The sequence below is a fragment of the Acomys russatus genome, chromosome 8, assembly GCF_903995435.1.
Source record: "Acomys russatus chromosome 8, mAcoRus1.1, whole genome shotgun sequence".
Lineage (NCBI taxonomy): Eukaryota > Metazoa > Chordata > Mammalia > Rodentia > Muridae > Acomys > Acomys russatus.
In genome coordinates this window covers 21,090,254-21,108,804 of record NC_067144.1, presented here as the reverse complement: position 1 = coordinate 21,108,804, position 18,551 = coordinate 21,090,254, and the positions used below count along the sequence as shown (strand labels likewise).

General features: G+C 37.6%; 1 protein-coding gene across 1 annotated transcript in view; it reads left to right on the top strand.

Moving 5' to 3' along the window:
- Positions 1-18,551, top strand: part of Stxbp5l (syntaxin binding protein 5L) — a 239,059-nt gene that overhangs the window by 150,345 nt on the left and 70,163 nt on the right. The window contains exons 15-18 of the mRNA XM_051150549.1: positions 2,380-2,420; positions 5,009-5,226; positions 8,004-8,176; positions 11,075-11,200. Of these exons, the coding sequence (XP_051006506.1) occupies positions 2,380-2,420; positions 5,009-5,226; positions 8,004-8,176; positions 11,075-11,200 (558 nt within the window). The remainder of the gene's footprint in view (positions 1-2,379; positions 2,421-5,008; positions 5,227-8,003; positions 8,177-11,074; positions 11,201-18,551) is intronic.

Sequence of the window (18,551 nt, the reverse complement as noted above, 5' to 3'; positions counted from 1 at the left end):
GGAGCTGAAGAGCAGTTATGTCGTTAGGAGGTAAACAGAGAGTTCCCAATTGAGTAAAACAAATGGCTAAGAAATACCTGAAAAAAAAAAGTTCATCCTCTTTAGCAATTAGGGAAATGCAAACAAACAAAACAAAACAAAACAAAAATGAGATTTCATCTCACTCCAGTCAGGATGGTTCAGAATAACAAAACGTCTCACGGCAGCTGGTGAGGTGGTGGAGACAGAGGAACAATTACTCACTGTTGGTAGAAATGCAACTTTGTATAGTCTGGAAATAAGTATGGAGAGTCCTCCAAAACTAAAAATAAATCTACCATATGACTCAGCTATAGCACGCCTGGCATCTGCCCAAAGGACGCAACATCTTACCCCACAGATACTCAGTTATGTTCATAGCTGCCCTATTCACAACATCAGGAAGGGAGGGGGAGGGTTATACATTTGTCTGAGCTAACTTTGGCAGGGCGTGAATATTATATGTTAATTAAAACTAGTAAAATATGACTGTGAAATTATATTTCACTAAATATGTTGAAGTAAATGATTTTTGTGTATAACTACCCGCCATTAAAAACTGTTGAGCATACAAATGTGGATCAACATCTAGTCCAATACAGTCTGTCACACACACACACACACACACACACACACACACACACACAAACACACACACACACACACACACACACACACACACACACACGTTCCAATATAAAAATAGCTTCATATTTTTTTTGCTTGTTTGTTTGTTTGTTTGAGACAGGGTTTCTCTGTGTGATAGACCTGCCTGTCCTGGACTCGCTTTGTAGACCACACTGACTTTGAACTCACAGAGATCACCCTGCCTCTTCCTCCCGAGTGCTGGAATTAAAGGCGTGCGCCACCATGCCTGGCTTGCTTCACTATATGTTTAGAGTGAAATTTTATACCATAAGTAGTTTGAAAATGCTAACCTTTTGTTTTTCAAAATTTTTTTTGACTGTTGTAGTTTTTTTACATATAAATTTATAATCAGTTTATTTTTACAAAAATTTTTTTGAAAACTTCGACCGAGGATTACATTCAATTTATATGCTATTTGTGAGAACCACTGTCAGCATTATGAGCATTGGGAACATGTTAGCGCTGGCCTATTGTAATCCTTTTTTTCTCTGATCAGCATTTTATATTTTTCAGCACATGACTCTAACATAAATTATAATGACTTATTTCCAAGTATTTTGCATTTTCTTACTATTATAAATGGTAATTTATACTTTAGTTTCCCAAGTTTTTTTTTTTTAATGTTACAAAAAACAGTATTGATTCTTGTAGGCTGGCCTTCATTTAAGAATCACTTTTATTGAGCCATTGAGATTTTGGTGCATATCAATAATAAGCCCTAATATAAAACCAATTCTCAGCTTGTTAGTTTATAATTTGTTTTCCTAACCTTAATGCAATATTTAATACCTCCACTATAATACTAAATAAATAGGTGAAAATAAACTTTTTTTGTTCCTGATTTAAGGGGAAAACCATTTGTTCTTTTATGATCATGTATGTTAGGGAATGTTTATAGATGATTCTTGGCTGTACTTTATCAAATTTAAAACAATTCTCTTCTTCATCAACCATGTTTCCTCATGAATAGATGATGAATTTTTGTCTACTGCCTTTCTGCATCATTTGGCATAACCAAATTGATTTTCTTATGTAAGTTTTCAATCTGGATAATTAGAATTTCCCAGCCATTTTTTATTAAAATGTGTACTTGGCTTTGCATTTATTTCTAACAAATTTCTCATGATTACGAGTAATTTCTATTTCTGTATCTTGATTGGTTTTTACTTACACAAAATTTCTCTACTATTAATGGGACATTGTTGAATTTTTTTCTTTCTCCAATATTGTTTCTGGGTTGGTGTCAGGTGATGGTGACTTCCCCAAGTGTATTAGGAAGTACTGTAGCTTTTTTGTTTTGGAGATTAATTTTAATAGAGTTAGTACAAATTATTAATAAATCATGACAGTTTTAGATCAGTTCAGATATTTGTTTTTATATTTTGATAAATATTTGTTATCTTTTTCATTGGATGTTAATACTTTTTTAAAAAATATTGTTTATTTTCATAAGCCATTTTACTGTTTTCTATGACATGTATAATCTTACAGAAATTAAATATAAAGGGTTTTTCTTTTTTCATCTTTAGAGTTGTATGTGTCCTTTTTTTAAAAAAAAATCACTGTTTTGAGCTTAGAAATGGTTTGTCATAAATCAACTTTCGTTACAATGATTTTTAATGAAGACACTAACAACAATAACTGAGCTTCTTATATATTTGGAGTGACTATTTTTTGGTATAATTTAAATAATGCTAGTTTATTTTTATCTAGGCATGCCGATGGATCAATAAAATTTTGGGATGCTTCAGCAAGTAAGTTTACATTTACTCCCATTCAACAGAAAATACTTTGTTAAAATGTATCCATGGCTGTCTACCACTTTTTAATTTCAATGATTATTTCAGAAATATTTTAGCATAATTATATAATAATTCTTGGTTAAAAATTCATTTTCTGTATTTTAGATCAGCTTAAAGTATCTCTACTCTATTTGTATTCAATAATATTAAATAAACAAGACTATTGCCACCCCCTCAGCAATGCCATGGTAAAAATCATGTTGCATCGGGAAAAGAACCCAGCTTTATTACACCAACCACTTGGGGAATTCCCTCTGTGTCCTACCTGCGTGGTGTGTGACAAGTGCTCTATTCCTCCAGTCTCAGCTTTCCTGTCTCACTCTATAATAGTCCATGACAATCAGAAGTAATTATTTGATAACAGTAAAATTTTATTTTAATTTTTTAACAATTGGATAATTTTTTAAAAGATTTATTTATTATTTATACAGTGCTCTGCCTGCATGTGTGCCTGCACTCCAGAAGAGGGCACCAGATCTCATTATAGATGGTTGTGAGCCACCATCTGGTTGCTGGGAATTGAACCCAGGACCTTTGGAAGAGTAGACAGTGCTCTTAAGCTCTGAGCCATCTCTCCAGCCCAACAATTGGATAATTTAAAGAATAACATATGTGAGGGGAAAAGAGTAATGTATGTGGTCAATGTGCAAGGGCCTGTAATCTTACCTAAGTCTTCGTTTTGCCCATATATGCCATTCACAAAACATCTTAAGAAAAGAGAAAGAAATGCACATGAGTAGATACATGTCAGACTGTGAAGTTTCTAAATGTAGTGTAATCAAATTCTATTTTAATCAGAAATCAAGATTCATTTGGACCAGTAAGTTTCAAAAATGTGTTTATGTTCTTGTTTATCTCTCACATGGGATATTTTTAGGTAGCCTATGCTGGCCTCTATCTTAAGACCCTCCTGCCAATCACATTTTAGGATTTCATTTCTTCACCAACAGCCCAGACAGAAAGGATATGTTAATGGATTAACAACTAATACAAATTTCGTTAGGTAGTTAAAACTTAGTCAAGTATAGGAAGAGATGTGGAGGCCCGGTGGCACTCAGAGGAAGGATAGCAGGCTACCAGGAAGAGACTTGATACCCTATGAGCATATACAGGGGGAGGAGGTCCCCCTCAGTCACAGTCATAGGGGAGGGGAGTAAGGGGAAAGCGGGAGGGAGGGAGGAATAGGAGGATACAAGGGATAGGATAACAATTGAGATGTAATATGAATAAATCAATAAAATATATTAAATAAATAAATAAAGAGACAAACTTCAAAAAAAGGAAATACTTGAATATGAAAAAAAAAGAATAGGAAGAGAAGAATAAGTTAGCAATGACTTTGAAGTTTCTGAGAATGTGTAACCATAAGGCAATAATCTTGAAAATAAGAAACACAAGAAAAACAATTAATATGACACAAGATACTATCTAACCTACAAGTCTACTGCAATGTTTGCAGCCAGCTCAGTGATATCCTTTACATGAATAACAAAAAGATTATTTTTTCATTTAGTAATCTTTTGAGATTTTTAAAGTCTAGAGTGGGCCTGATTATTTCATGTCATTGACATTTTTTTTTTTAGGTTTTTTTAGGTTTTTGTTTTGTTTTGTTTTGTTTGTTTGTTTGTTTGTTTGTTTTTTGAGACAACGTTTCTGTGTGTGGCCCTAGCTGACCTGGAACTCATTCTGTAGACCAGGCTGGCCTTGAATTAACAATTTTTAAAAGTTTGGGCCAAAGCCAGAAGGCAGTGGTGCACACCTTTAATCCTAGCACTCAGGCAGCTAAGGCAGGCCGATATCTGTGAGTTCAAGGCCAGCCTGGTCTACAAAGAGAGTTCCAGGACAGCCAGAGCTACACAGAGAGACTCAGTTCTTGGAGAGGGTGTGTGCATATTCAGGCCAATTACTTTGTAGGATTATCTTGAATTGGGCTAACTGCTGCTTTTCATTAAATTCAAGCTGTGCCCTTTCTGCAGAAACTGCTGGCTTTTGAAACTCTCTTGAAGACCATTATTAGAACAAGAGTCTTTTGTTTTGCATGGGAAAGTGTGTTTTTATTATTTTCTGAAGTGGAAATGACTTCCTCAAAATAAACATTGAATACCATTCATAAATGTAGAGTTTTATAAGCTTATACCTGGCCCTTTTTAAAACTAGAAACACACAGATGAAATCTTTCCTGAAGGATTTCTGTCTAACAAAGCAAAGCATCTAGAGTGTTGTACTAACGTTTTATTATGCGATTAAAGGGCATGTGGTAAAAAGGCATGACAGCATCTCACCTGGGAGAGACTTATGCTATGTTTTCCATTGTAAACTTTCTTAGTTCCAATTCTCATAAACACTCTTTCTCTTTCTGCATATAGTTTCTCGGATACTGCTGCCATGAGGGCATGGCATTGAGGTTTACTATGGAAACGCAACTTGCTCTTCTTGGGTTCAATTCTGTAGTTCAACAAATATATTGAAAAAACTTTAACAGTGTCTTAAGAATTCAAATCAAAATTAGGAAATGACTACATTATTTTATTATTTTGTAGTGACCCTGCAGATGTTGTACAAGCTAAAAACTTCAAAAGTATTTGAAAAGCAGAAGGCGGGAGATGGCAAACAAACATGTGAAATCGTAGAGGAAGACCCATTTGCTGTTCAGATGATTTACTGGTGTCCAGAGAGCAGAATATTTTGTGTATCAGGAGTCTCTGCATATGTCATAATTTATAAATTCAGCCGACATGAAATTACAACAGAAATAGTGGTAAGTTACTTTAAATTTAACTTTCCTATTTATAGCTACTAAAAGAAAATTTATGTATTTGAACTACCACTTGTTATGGTTTTTTAAGCCATCAAGAGTACAGTATATAATCCATATTTAATATAATCCATAGTACTTTTAATAATTGCTACTTAATGTTTTAGTCAGAGTTTTATTGCTGCGATGAAACACCATGACCAAACAGCAAGTTGGGGAGGAAAGGGCTTATTCAGCTTACACTTCCAGATCCTAGTTCATCAATGGAGGAAGACAGGACAGGAACTCAAACAGGGCTGGAACCTGGAGGCAGTAGCTGATGCAGAAGCCGTGGAGGGGTGCTGCTTACTGGCTTGCTTTCCCTGGCTTTCTCAGCCTGCTTTCTTACAGAACCCAGGACCACCAGCCCAGGGGTAGCACCACCCACAATGGGCTGTGCCCTCCACCACTGAACACTAATTGAGAAAATGCCTTACAGCTGGATCTCATGGAGACATTTTCTCAACTGAGGCTCCTTCCTCTGTGATGACTCTAGCTTGTGTCAAGTTGACCCACAATTAAGCCAGTATACTTAACATGTTAAAAAGTAGTTTGTTCCCAAGTGAACAGTGCTCTAACAAAGCTTCAATGACAAAATGAGTTTATTTTACATTAATATCACTAGAAATTGAATATCATATTGTCATCTGTTGTTATATATCTTTGTGTCTCTTCAATTTTGCATCTACCTAACAAAATGGAGTCAATTCCTCCTAAATATTGTCAATATAATACCAGCATTATTTTTACTTATAAAGAAAAAAACTTTTTATTATTGTATATAACACTTTTAAAAATAGGTATTGTATGCATGCAGTAAACCTAGACCCCTTATTCAGACCTAGCCAATGGACAGCATATTCTCCACAGTTGTGTGGAGAGCAGGACTGACTCTGCCATGAACTCTGGTGCCCCCTATTTGACCACATCCCCTTAGTGGGGAGGCCTGGTGGCACCCAGAGGAAGGGAAAGCAGACTACCAGGATGAGAACAGATAGGCTATGATTATATATATGGTGGGGGAGGAGGTCCCCTTCTGTCACAGGCCTAGGGGAGGGGAATAGGGTGAAGGAGGGAGGGAGGGGAGAACGGGAAGAAACAAGTGAGGGGATAATGATTGAGATGTAATCAGAATAAATAATTCAAATAAAAAATAGGTATTGTATAGTATATGCCTTAACATGTTTTTTATTTATGTATTTAATTAGATAGTGTAGTGTTATATTATTTTTTAAAGATTTATTTATTTATGTAATATATATATGGGTATTTTGCCTGCATTTACATCTGTACATGAGAAGAGGGCATCAGGAAGTTGAGAACTGCTATGTGGGTCCTGGGAATTGAACTCAGGACCTTTGGAAGAGCAGTGAGTGCTCTTAACCACTGAACCGTCTCTGCAGCCCCCAAGTTTTACTTTCTGTATTAGTGTAGGCTCTGTCTTTTAAAAAAATTTAACTGCTTTGTTTTCTTGTCATAAATGATTATTTCTTAAGTATAATAAAGTTACTGTTAATAAACAATTTAGATGTAATATGAATAAATTAATAAAATATATTTTTTAAAGTTACTCTTAATAGTTTTTTAATGTAGCAACATTTTATATGGTGAAAGTAATTATAGCATCATCTTACCAAAATTATAATTTTAAGATTTGTTACACAAATTTCTGATTGTATGAAACAATGATATTGTTGTGGTATTGACAGCATCTAACTTAATATACCTATAATTTCCCTATTCTATCCTATATATTTTACCCTATTTGCCAGAATATAAAAAATTCTTTCATATGGGCCTTTTGTGTGTGGGGGGAATTTTTTTTTGTTTGGTTTTGTTTTGATTTTTGAGACAGGGTTTCTCTGTGTAGCCCTGGCTATCCTGGATTCACTTTGTAGACCAGGCTGGCCTGGAGCTCACAGTGATCCACCTGCCTCTGCCTCCCGAGTGCTGGGATTAAAGGTGTGTGCCACCGTGCCCGGTCCCCTTTTTGTGTTTTTAACCTCACGCAGAGTGTGAACTTGGAGGCCAGAATTGATATAGGCATGATATAGACTGATACAGACTGCCTACTGGCTTGCTCCCCAAAGCTTACTCATCCGACTTTCTTATACAACTCAAGGTCACCTGCGGGGTCCAGACATCAATCACTAATAAAATGCCCCATGGGTTTATCAATGTGCCCATATGTTTAGGGGCACATTTTCTCATTTGAGAATTTCTCTTTCAAAAATGACGTAGTTTTTGTCAGGTTGACAAAACAAGTTTGAAAAAGCACAGGAGTGTTCATTGTATAAGAATTTCTGCCTCATAAATACAATGTGAAACTAAAAGCTGCATGGTGGTGATGCACACTTTTCATCCCAGCACTCGAGAGGCAAAGGCAGACATATCTCTGTGAGTTCAAGGCCGGCCTGGTCCACAGAGCTAGTTCAAGAATAGCCAGAGCTACACTCAAAAACCCTGTCTAATAAAAACCAAAACACAAGAAACAAAAAAAGATATTTTCATTAATAGGTGTCTTTTATAGTTCTGAGGAATAAAAACATATTTTGGGGCTGTTTTGGTGATTACTGTTGAATAGGCCATATAATTAACTACTTAATTCAATACTCAAATTGAGTATACGCTATTGCATTTGCTGATCTAAAAATAGAGTAATTTCTAAAAACCTCCAATATATTCATGTGTGTACTGATATTATTATAGCTTAGACTAAATTAAAGTGACTTTTTTTCAAGTCATTAGAAGTACGACTTCAGTGTGATGTTGAAGACATTATTACCCCAGAGCCAGAAACGAGTCCTCCGTTTCCAGACCTGTCCTCTCAACTTCCTTCTTCAAGGAGTCTTTCCGGAAGCACCAATACTGTGTCTAGTGAAGGCGTGACAAAGGACAGCATCCCCTGCCTCAGGTGAGAGCTCCTCCTAAGTGCCAAAGTAGGTTCAATCTTAATTATATGATTCTTACACACTGGGACAGGTAAGGGCTTTGTCCTCTCTTGTCAGATGAGGTATGAGAGCACCATTCTTCTTTGAACAATGACACAGGACTTTCATACTTCATTTGCCTATTTTTTTTTTTTTTTTTATCAGAAGGATTCTAAAGAAAACATGGCATTGGCAGAATAGAAGTTTAACAAGGCAAAACCCTGACTTTTTTTTTTTTAATTACTAATTGTTATTAAACATTTTACTCAATATATCTAAGTCAAGTTTAGCAACATAATAAGCATTAGTTTGTAAAGTTCATAGTAAAATTCATCTTCCCTTTATGCTTTTCACTATAGGATTTATAAATTATTGCTTTTATGTTGTCAAATAAATGTCTCTACTGTTAGCTGCCTGGAGAATTCAGCCTAAGCAAGGGTTCTCTCTAAGACCCATGTGACAATATATGTATCTATTACTTAAAGAATTCTAGATAGCTTACTTTATCATTTATTATGAAAATATGTATGGAAAACTAAGAAATAAGATTTCAACAACAAAAACTATGATCAGCAGTAATCCATAACTTCTCTAATTTTTAAAAGATTTTCAAAAGAGAAGTATAAACATGAATTAATTGGAGAAAAAAATCTACAAACAAAAAAGTCATTATATTTTTAGCTAGTGAAAAGCTCTTACAAGTTTATAAATAAATACGTATATATTTACACTTGTTTATTTGTATAATACACACACACCATGCCGCGCATGGGAACTTCAGAGGACTCTGCTCTCTCCTTCCACCCTGAGCGGCCTGGGGATGAGTCGCATGCCTTCAGGCTCTATGGCAAGCACCTCTACCCACCGAGCCACCTCGACAGCCCATTTATATTTTCAATTTTCCTCCATATCATTTCACTTCATTTAATTGAGTTCAAAGAAAATGAAAACCAATAAAATAACAGAAGTGTTTGGCATGCTTAGGAAAATAATTACGCCAATACAGCCCAGAGAGGAGCCCTGATGGTAAGAGGCGAGGTCACACAGATAATAGAGGCCAATAATAGGGTATTATAAGAGTTGTGCCATTTATTTCAAGTGGGGAGTCGGGAGACATTGGACTCTGTGGGGAGAGCTGCGAGTTGTATGAAAGAGATGGCAGATGGGAGGACAGGGAGGAGGTCGTCCACAAAGACACTGTCAAGGCTGGTGGATCTGGACCCGGGGGGCCTACACACACTGATACAGCAGCCAAGGACAGTGCAAACAGAGGACCTGGATGCCCTACTGGGTGTAGTAGCCGATGGACAGCTCATTCTCCACATGGGAAAGGCAGGGGGTGGAGCGGGGGCCTGCCTCTGACAAGATCTCTGGTGCCAAAGGATTTGATCAGTCCCCCTTGGCGGAGAGGCCCAGTGGGAACACGAAGGAGGGGGATGCAGACTGTCCAGATGAGACCTGAGAGGCTGTGGGGGAGGAGGGCCCCACCTGTCAGAGGTCTAGGGGAGGGGAATAGAGCGGATGGGGTGGCGGAGGGCAGGAACCGGAAGATAAGAGTGAGGGGATTACAATTTGGATGTAATGTGAATAAATTATAATTTAAAAAAAACGGGAGAGAGAAGAAAGTGACATGATCAGGTTTAAATTTTCAATAGGTCAATTTAGTAAGTGAGTTGAACGTGGGCTTGAGGGTGGAGGGAAGAACAGGAAAGCTAGAGACCAGTTACGAGGTGACTGAACTAAATCAATTGAGATTAAATAAAGGGCTAACTTATTTATTGTTTCAAATAAAACTCATGATTGGAAATAAATGATGGCTTTTGTATAACCGTCATTATATTACTAGTGTTGCAGTGGATCTGCATTCAGCTTCAAAAGCTGTTTATTACTCATTTGAAATTTAAATTTAAGCAGACAGCGTATGTTTTTATTTGGCAATTCTAAGATTAGAACAGCAACGAACTAAAAAGGAGTTAGGCTCTGGATGTATTTTTCAAAGTAATATTGATAGCATTTGATGAGCAACTGATAGAGATAACAGGATGACTACAAAAGTCTTCCTGTGTAGCTAGAAGCAGAGGAGGGTTTCCAGAACAGAAGAAAGCTACTGGTAGAGTAGGTTTAGAGGAAAATAAGAGAACTGTTACTTGATTTGGGGAACTTCTTGTTGGGTGGGAATTTATTGCTCATAGTCCCAGTCGAATTTCTGTTTCAAAAGTAATTTTTGAGACGGCACATCTAGTTGGTTTATAGGTTATAGCTTATCACTGAGGGAAGCCAAGGCGAGAACTCAAGGCAGGAGCTGGAGCTGAGCCCATAGAGGAATTCTGCTTACTGGCTGCCCTTACTACCTTTCTTGTAACGCTCCAGCCCCGCCCCCTTCCCAGGGATGCCACTGCCCGCAGTGGACTAGGCCTTTCTATGTCATTTATCAACTAAGAAAGTAAGAAAGACCCCCACAGATGTGCCTATGGGGCAGCCTGACAGGGGAACTCCTCAACTGAGGAACTGACTCAATTGAGAGTCCCCTTTTTTCAGCAATGTCTAGGTTTGTGGCTGGTTGCCAAATACAACTATAGCAGTAATTATTTTTATGTTTATGCTTTATAGTGATATTCATGTTGAAAGTATTAGATAAGGAAAATAATTAAAAGTACTGTCCTAAAATACAAAAAAAGAAAGCATTTGATCAGTTAAAATTCTGGAACGTATTGAAAAGTTACTAAGCAAGTATATGTCGCTCGGCACATCTCAGAGAGCGACAAAGCATTGTCCATCCACATACTTGCTAAACATGTTAGAAGCATAGTCCTATGTAAACTCCAGATATATAAGCGTGCTAATGCGGCATGGGATGTAATTATGTCTCCTCTTCCTCCTAGTGTTAAAACCCGGCCAGTGCGAATGCCGCCGGGCTATCAGGCAGATCTTGTTATTCAGCTGGTGTGGGTAGATGGTGAGCCTCCGCAGCAGATTACCAGCCTTGCTATAAGTTCAGCATATGGAATGTAAGTGATTAAACTTAATTTCTGGTTTGTAGTACCTAATTTAAACAGCGTGTAAATGTTTCTTTTTAAAATATTGTCTTAAAATTAGAATAAACCCTTAGCTCCATTTTTATTAGATTGGCCATAATATAATTACCAAGCTTATGTTGCTATGGTTATTTCATTTGTTTTCTTTTCTTTGATGTTAAAGTACTGGTCTTGTCCCTATTTTAGATTGCTCCTTTTGGATTGATGTGGATTTTCTGGCCCTTTTCCTCTTATGTTTGACTTCGGGTGCTTTCTTTTGACCTGTCTTGTAGAGTTCACTTCCCCTTTGTCTAATGTGATAGGAGAGCTACCTGTGAAGTTTGGTTTCAGTTACGCCTGCAAGTAGAGCAAGTGTTTGATTCCTGGTGATAACTGACACTTTTATCCTGCTCAGGGATCACTGGTCTCAGTTGTAATGTACTTGTACACTGTAAGCCAAAGTCCCCGCTAATTGATATGATAAGAATCATGTCTCATTTTTATAGCTTAGATAGTTACCTTGGAAATGGGTCAGTGCAAGCAGTATCAAGATACCCTTTTCAAAAGATTGGCCTTCAAGGACAGGAGAGGACTGTGAGAATTAAGAGACAGTGGAGATGTACCACCTAATCCAGGAACTGAAGAGAACTAGAATAGATCATTAGAGAAAACATTTCCCTTGTGAAGAACTCACTAAAGAGCATATAGTAAGGAGACTGACAGCTTAGGTGGTTGCCTTCCAGAGCTTTGGTTGTTTAAAAAAAAAAAAAAAGAAAGAAAGAAAGAAAGGAAAGAAAAGAAAAGGAAAAAAGAGAGAAAAGTCCCCACTTCAAGTCATCATCAACATAAAACCCAACAAGTATTAAAGAAATAAGTAATATAATAATTATATAGAGTCTTGCTGAGATTTATGAAAGATGAAACTATACTTGTCTCATTTTATGAGGAACATAAATTCAAGAACTTCAAAAAGTTATTACTTAATAACTTACAGAAATCTATCAAGAAAATGATAAAATTATTCAGCACCAAAATTCATTTATACCAGAAATGCAGATTGTTTTACCATTTTAAATGAATCAAGACAGTTTATCAAACTAACAGCATAAAGTAGAAAAAGCATGCGATTATATCAGGAATGCAAAACCAGAAAGCATAGAGAAGCCGCCCGTGCCCCAGCAGAGAGAGCTGCACACATGCATATCCTGGAGGCACGGAGGAGACTCTGTGGGAAATGATGACATCACCATTTCGAATAGTGGTCCTCACGGTAATCGCAGAAGATTCAGAGCAGAGAGTATGAGGGGAAGACATATACACAATTCTCAAAATAGTCTCAATAAAACACATACGCACAGGCATATGATGAAAGTTCAATACCCGCTGGGGAGTTTAAAAGCACTGTGAATTAAAATATTAAGGCAATTTTCTTATTCTTATACATTGCAACAAGCACTATACTTTTTGATGAAATGTTGGACATCTTACCTCTGAGTTTAAAAAAGCAAAAGACAAATATCCTTGTTGGGGCTGCTGTAATAAAATATCTTAGACTGGATAATCTATATACAACCAGAAGTTTATTACTGAGTTCTGGAGGCTGCAGAGTCCAAGGTCAAGGCATCTGGGGGGGGGGGTGGGGGGAGGAAATCAAAGCAGTCAGCTGGAGTTCCATATTGTACTTTCTCTTTCTGAATGGGCTTCTGGCTTCTCACTCCCACTGAAGACATTTATGTGGTACGTGATAAATAACAGAAGGCTCTATTGAAAATGATTTTTCTCTATAGCTGTTTCCAAAGACACAATGTTTTCAATACCCTCTGCTGGGTTTTTTTCCATGCTACAAGGCCAGGCTTTCTCTAGACAAGGGGCCTTGAGGACATTTTGAGAAAAACATGCTTAGGCTTGAAAGGAGGGAGCGGATCATCCCTTTTCCCCCTCAGATCCAGCTCTCTAGTAAGCTTAAACAGCACATGACACTTAACAAATATAATATATATTATAAAGTATGTTTAAAATAAAACCCGAAGGTGATGGCATTGAGATGTGGGATCTTTAGGTCTTGGACTCACATCTCACAAATGAAATCTGGTTTCTTAGGAGGAGAGAAATCTTGTTGGCTGCACCTTCTATGTAGAACGCAGTTGGATGCTGTTTCTGAAACAGTAAGCCCTTGTCAGACACCGAATCTGCTTGACCTTGGACTCTGCAGCTTCCAGAACTCAGTAATAAACTTCTGGTTGTATATAGATTACCCAGTCTAAGATATTTTATTGCAGCAGCCCCAACAAAGATATTTATCTTTTGCTTTTTTAAACTCAGAGGTAAAAATGTCTTAACATTTCATCAAAAAGTATTGATTCTTGAGTATTCTGTATCTATATTAATATTATTTATAATATTTTGAAAATATTTCCCAGTGTGTGGTTCTCGCTTTTACTTTATTAAAGTTATTTTGGGCAGAGCAATATTGTTTAATTTTATGATATACAGGTTATTAATTTTTATTTTATAATTTATGTATCTCTTTTGTCCTATTGACATCTTTTGTTGGTTTTTTTTAATTAATTAACTTACTTTACATCCCAATCACAGCCTTCCCTCCCTTCGCTCCTCCCAGTCCCACTGTCCCCCGCCATCTTCCCGTCCTCCCCTTCTCCTCAGAAGAAGGAAGGCTTTCCATGGATATCAAGCAGCCCTGGCACATCAAGGTGCACTAGGACCAGGAGCATCTTCTCCCACTGTGGCAAGGCAGCCTACCAAAGTGTAGGCGGGCTACAGAGCAGATACGGCTCCAGCGCCTGCTGTTAGGAGTCCCACATGTAGGCCAAGCTGCACAACTGTTACATGTGTGCCGAGGGCCTACATCTGTCCCCTGTGTGCTCTCTGTTTGGTGGGTCAGTCTCCGTGGGCCCCTATGGGCCATGTTAGTTGATTCTCTATGGTTTCTTGTGGTGCCCTTGACATCTCTCACTCCTTCAATCCTTTGTCCCTCTCTTCTATAGAATTCCCCAAGCTCAGCCCAGTGTTCGGCTGTGGGTTTCCCCATCTGTTTCCATCGCTTGCTGGGTGGAAGCCTCCTAGATGTCGGCCATGCCAGAGGCCTTTCTGGAAGCATAGCAGAATTTCATTACTAGTGTCAGAAGTGGGCTCTCTTTTATGGCATGGGTCTCAAGCTGGGCCAGTCATTGATTGGCTATTTCTTCTATCTCTGTTCCAGCTTTATCCCTGCACATCTTGTTGGCAGGAGAAATTGTGGGTCTAAGGTTTTATGGCTGGGTTGGTATGCCCCACTCCCTCCATTGGAAGACTTTTCTGGCCTCAGGAGATGGCCATTTCAGGCTCGAGATTTCCCATTGTTAGGAGTCCCAGCCAAGGTCATCCTCATAGATTCCTGGGAGCCTTCATTATTCTAGGTTTCTATCTCATCCCAGAGATGCCACCCCCACCACCCCCACTACCGAATCCAGTCTTCCCTCCCTTTATTTTCTTCCTCCCCCCCACCCCCAACTTGATCCCTCCTGCCCCCCTCCCCAATCCATCCCCAACCCCTGATGTCCACTCTGTTTTCCCTTTAAGTGGATGAGTGGTCATTAGAGGTTTCTCACTTGATAATTCTGTTGAAGTCTTTGCCCCAATTTAAAGTTGGGTTTAATTTTATGGCGTGCGGGTTATTAAATTTTTATTTTATAATTTATGTAATTCTTTTGTCATATTTGCTGGGGCCCTGCCTCGGGATGAGGGAAGGGCTTGAAGAGGGTGGATGCAAGAGCAACCAGGGAAGAATCAGATGGTCGACACCATTCAGTTTCGTTTCATGGGAGAGGGACCGAGAGGAAGCACAGCTAGGGACAGCTTAACCTGCTCTGACAGCCTGTGTCTCTTGCAAGCTTTATTTATACACAAAGTCATTTCCCCAGAAACTTTAAGTATTGATTGCATAGCTTTAATCTTCCTTGGTTACATAAGTTTATAGGAACAAGAGAAACAAAGTGAACAAACAGCAAATTTAATAAGAACTAAAAATTAACATGATAAAATAAAATCAGGATTTTTAAACTCAGTTTTCTTCCTTAAGATTACTGTTGTGGTTGCAGAAATGCTAGCCAGGATGGCTCTATTTGAGTTTGACCCTGTTTCAGTTTGGCGCAGAGTTAATAGAATCAGAAGTTATTTCCTACTACCTGCTACGTCACACTTATCTTTCTACAAAGTCCAATCTCTCTGAGCCCTGTTTGACTCTTCCTTTTCTTCCTCAGTTTTTCTTTTATATTTGAATTAAGACCACCATTCCTTTTTCTTTGATTCTTAAAATATCACGCATCCCCTTGCTTAAGCAAAGGCGGTCTATTCTTTGTTTTCCTACAATGTCAGGAAAGTCCTGGTCTGACAAGTCTGTTGAGGAAAGCAGGCGGTTCACTAGTTTCCTCTGCATCTCTGTCATGAGCCCTGGCTTCAATACGATTTCCATCTTTATTACCATCCTGTAAAGGACAGGAGAGCAGCAGGTTCCTAAAGCTGTTTACTTTGCTTTCAGGAAAGTACCAAAGTCTTGTCAACAAGAGCCTGATCAAAATCTATTCGTGTGCATGCTAGATTTTTATTTCTGAAGCTGAACATGAAAGCCTAATGATTTAATTACATTTTAACAGTTTCTAAGATTTCCCTAAGTCTTTCTTCCTTAACCATTTTTCTCAAATCTTCTATAACTAATATCATTTGTTAATGATCTAAAAGTAAACCTAAATAGGTTCTGTAGAAAACTTAAATTTCTGCCTAACCAATTTTCCCAGGGAACTCCCACTGATTTTCTTATTTCTTATTATCACCAGCTTTTGTTTCCAACCCTAGCATTTGGAGAGAGGGCTTTTAACATTAAGAAATACCCACCAAGGGCCATGAAGGGTCAATCCAGGACGCCCAGGCCCTGGAGCTTTGTCAAGCGGTGCCCCCAGCACTCCTGGCCTCACCACCTATTGGCATAGTTTTGCGTCACTCAAGATTACTAAGATTTTTCTCCTACAAGCCATTTTGAGTTAATTTATTTGTATTATAGAAAGTAAAAGTTTGATTTTTTTTGGCTTTGAGATATAATTGGTAAATAAAATGTCAGTTTTAAGTGTACAACATAATGTCCATATATATAATATTAAGTTATAACACACACACACACACACACACACACACACACATGGAGAGAGAGAGAGAGAGAGAGAGAGAGAGAGAGAGAGAGAGAGAGAGAGAGAGAGAGAGATAAAGAGAGAGAGAAGGAGACTTGACTTCCAGTATTCAGGCTTTTGACTTCTCAAATTTATGATGGTGTGAAAATGCTATCTACTCAACAGAAATAATATTTTAAATACTGAGTTTTGATCTTTTCCTAAACTAACAACAAGTAGTACTTCTCCAAGTCTTGAGCCATAATAGATAGCCACTCTTAGGCAACCACACTGTTATGAAGGTAACTGACTGACGATTTATTTGTACCATGGAGCTAAATGCAGGTTAAATGTACATTTCTTCCTTTTCCATGCCCCTGAATCCATGGCAAGCACCATTATAATCTTTTATGTACTTTTTAAAACACATTTTTGTTTGTATTATTTTTTTATTTTTTACATATACATTTATATTTTTATGCATATATATAATCAACTAGATACAGCAAGAAGAACCACAAGACAATCAGAATTTATATAAATGTTACATTCATAGTGTTTTGGCTATTTGTATTCAGCAGCCTTGAAGAAAGCATCTCTCCTAGCTTTAGGTTACAAATGTAAGTGATGTCATATAGTGTTAGTCTTTCTAAGTCTTACTCATTTCACATAACATAATATCTTTCAGGTTCATCTGTGCTATTATAAATCTCAGGATTTCCTTCCTTTTGAAGCAAATTAGTAGTCTATGATATGTATACATAATTTCTTCATGCATCCATCTATTGGCAGACGCTGAAGGCAGTGACTACAGGAATGCAGATAGCTTTTCAAGCTTCTGGTTTTATTCACTTTAGACACAGACTGAAAAATGAGATTACTGGATCATGTAATAGTTCCATTTTTAGCTTTCTTTGAAGAGCCCCTATATCATTTTACATAGCAATTGCATGGGATTACGTATCTTCCAGAAATATAAAGGGCTCCTATTCTTACTGACATATCTCTCTTCCTGACGACAGCAGTCCTGTCAGGTGTGAGATGATGTCTCACTGTGGTCTTAATGTGTACTTCCTTTAATAATGATATTGATAATTTTTTATTTAACTAATTTCCAGTGTTACTTCCCTCTTGACAAGAAAATCTATTCTAGCTATTTGTCAAGTTATTTCCACTCATAAGCAGTATTTTCACTGTGGATTAGTATGAGTGGCTTATCTAATTATTTTAAACATTAATTCATTAGATACACATTTTCCAAACATGACCCTATTTCCGTGCCATGTCATTTGTGCGCTGATGTCTTTTTCTGTGCAAAAGCTTCAGAGTTTAATGGCCGCCACTTATTTGTGCTTTGTCTGTGTTTTTAGTGTCATATCGAAAAAAATCATTGCAAAGAACAGCGTGAAGGAGATTTTCCCCTGTTATCAATTAGGCACTTTCCGGTTCCAGGTCTTACATTTAAGTCTCTTACTCATTTCAAAATAACTCTTGTAACTGGCATAAAATAAGGTCTCAATTCATTCTTTTGAGTATGAACACCTGTCATTTCCCCATCTTGGATCCTTAGTTCCTGTGCCAGACTACATGTCTGTGCACTTATCCCTGTACTCTCAATTCTGTTTCATTGCTCTGTGCATCTATTTTATCACAGTACTGTAGTATATTTAAATAACTATAATTCTGCAATGTATGTTGATACCAGAACTTGTGATGTCTGTAACTTTGTTCTTCTTTAACAAGCATAGTTTAATTAATTCAAGACTTTAATGGTTCCATATAAACTTTTAAGTAGAAAAATTTATTGTGAGACTTCCTTCTTTTTGCAGCTAAATAAAATCCCTTTGGTAATGAAAGTACCGTGTTCCCTGTATGTGTCTGTCTGTCAATAGACATTCAGGGTGTTTTCATTCTTGACTGTCGTGAACAGTGATGCAGTGAGCACAGCTCTGCACGTCTTCCAAGGTGCTCGTGTGTTTACTTCACAGGCAAATGTGGATGCGTAGCCACCAGACCACATAGCTCGGATGCGTAGCCACCAGACCACATAGCTCCACCTTAGCCTTTTGGAACTTAAGTTTTATGGAAGCTACCCTTGTTCCCTTTTAATTACATTTTCATGAAATCGTGGTCCAGCCCATGGCTTTTAACCTATTGATGGTTTTAGAATGAAAACGAGTCTTTTG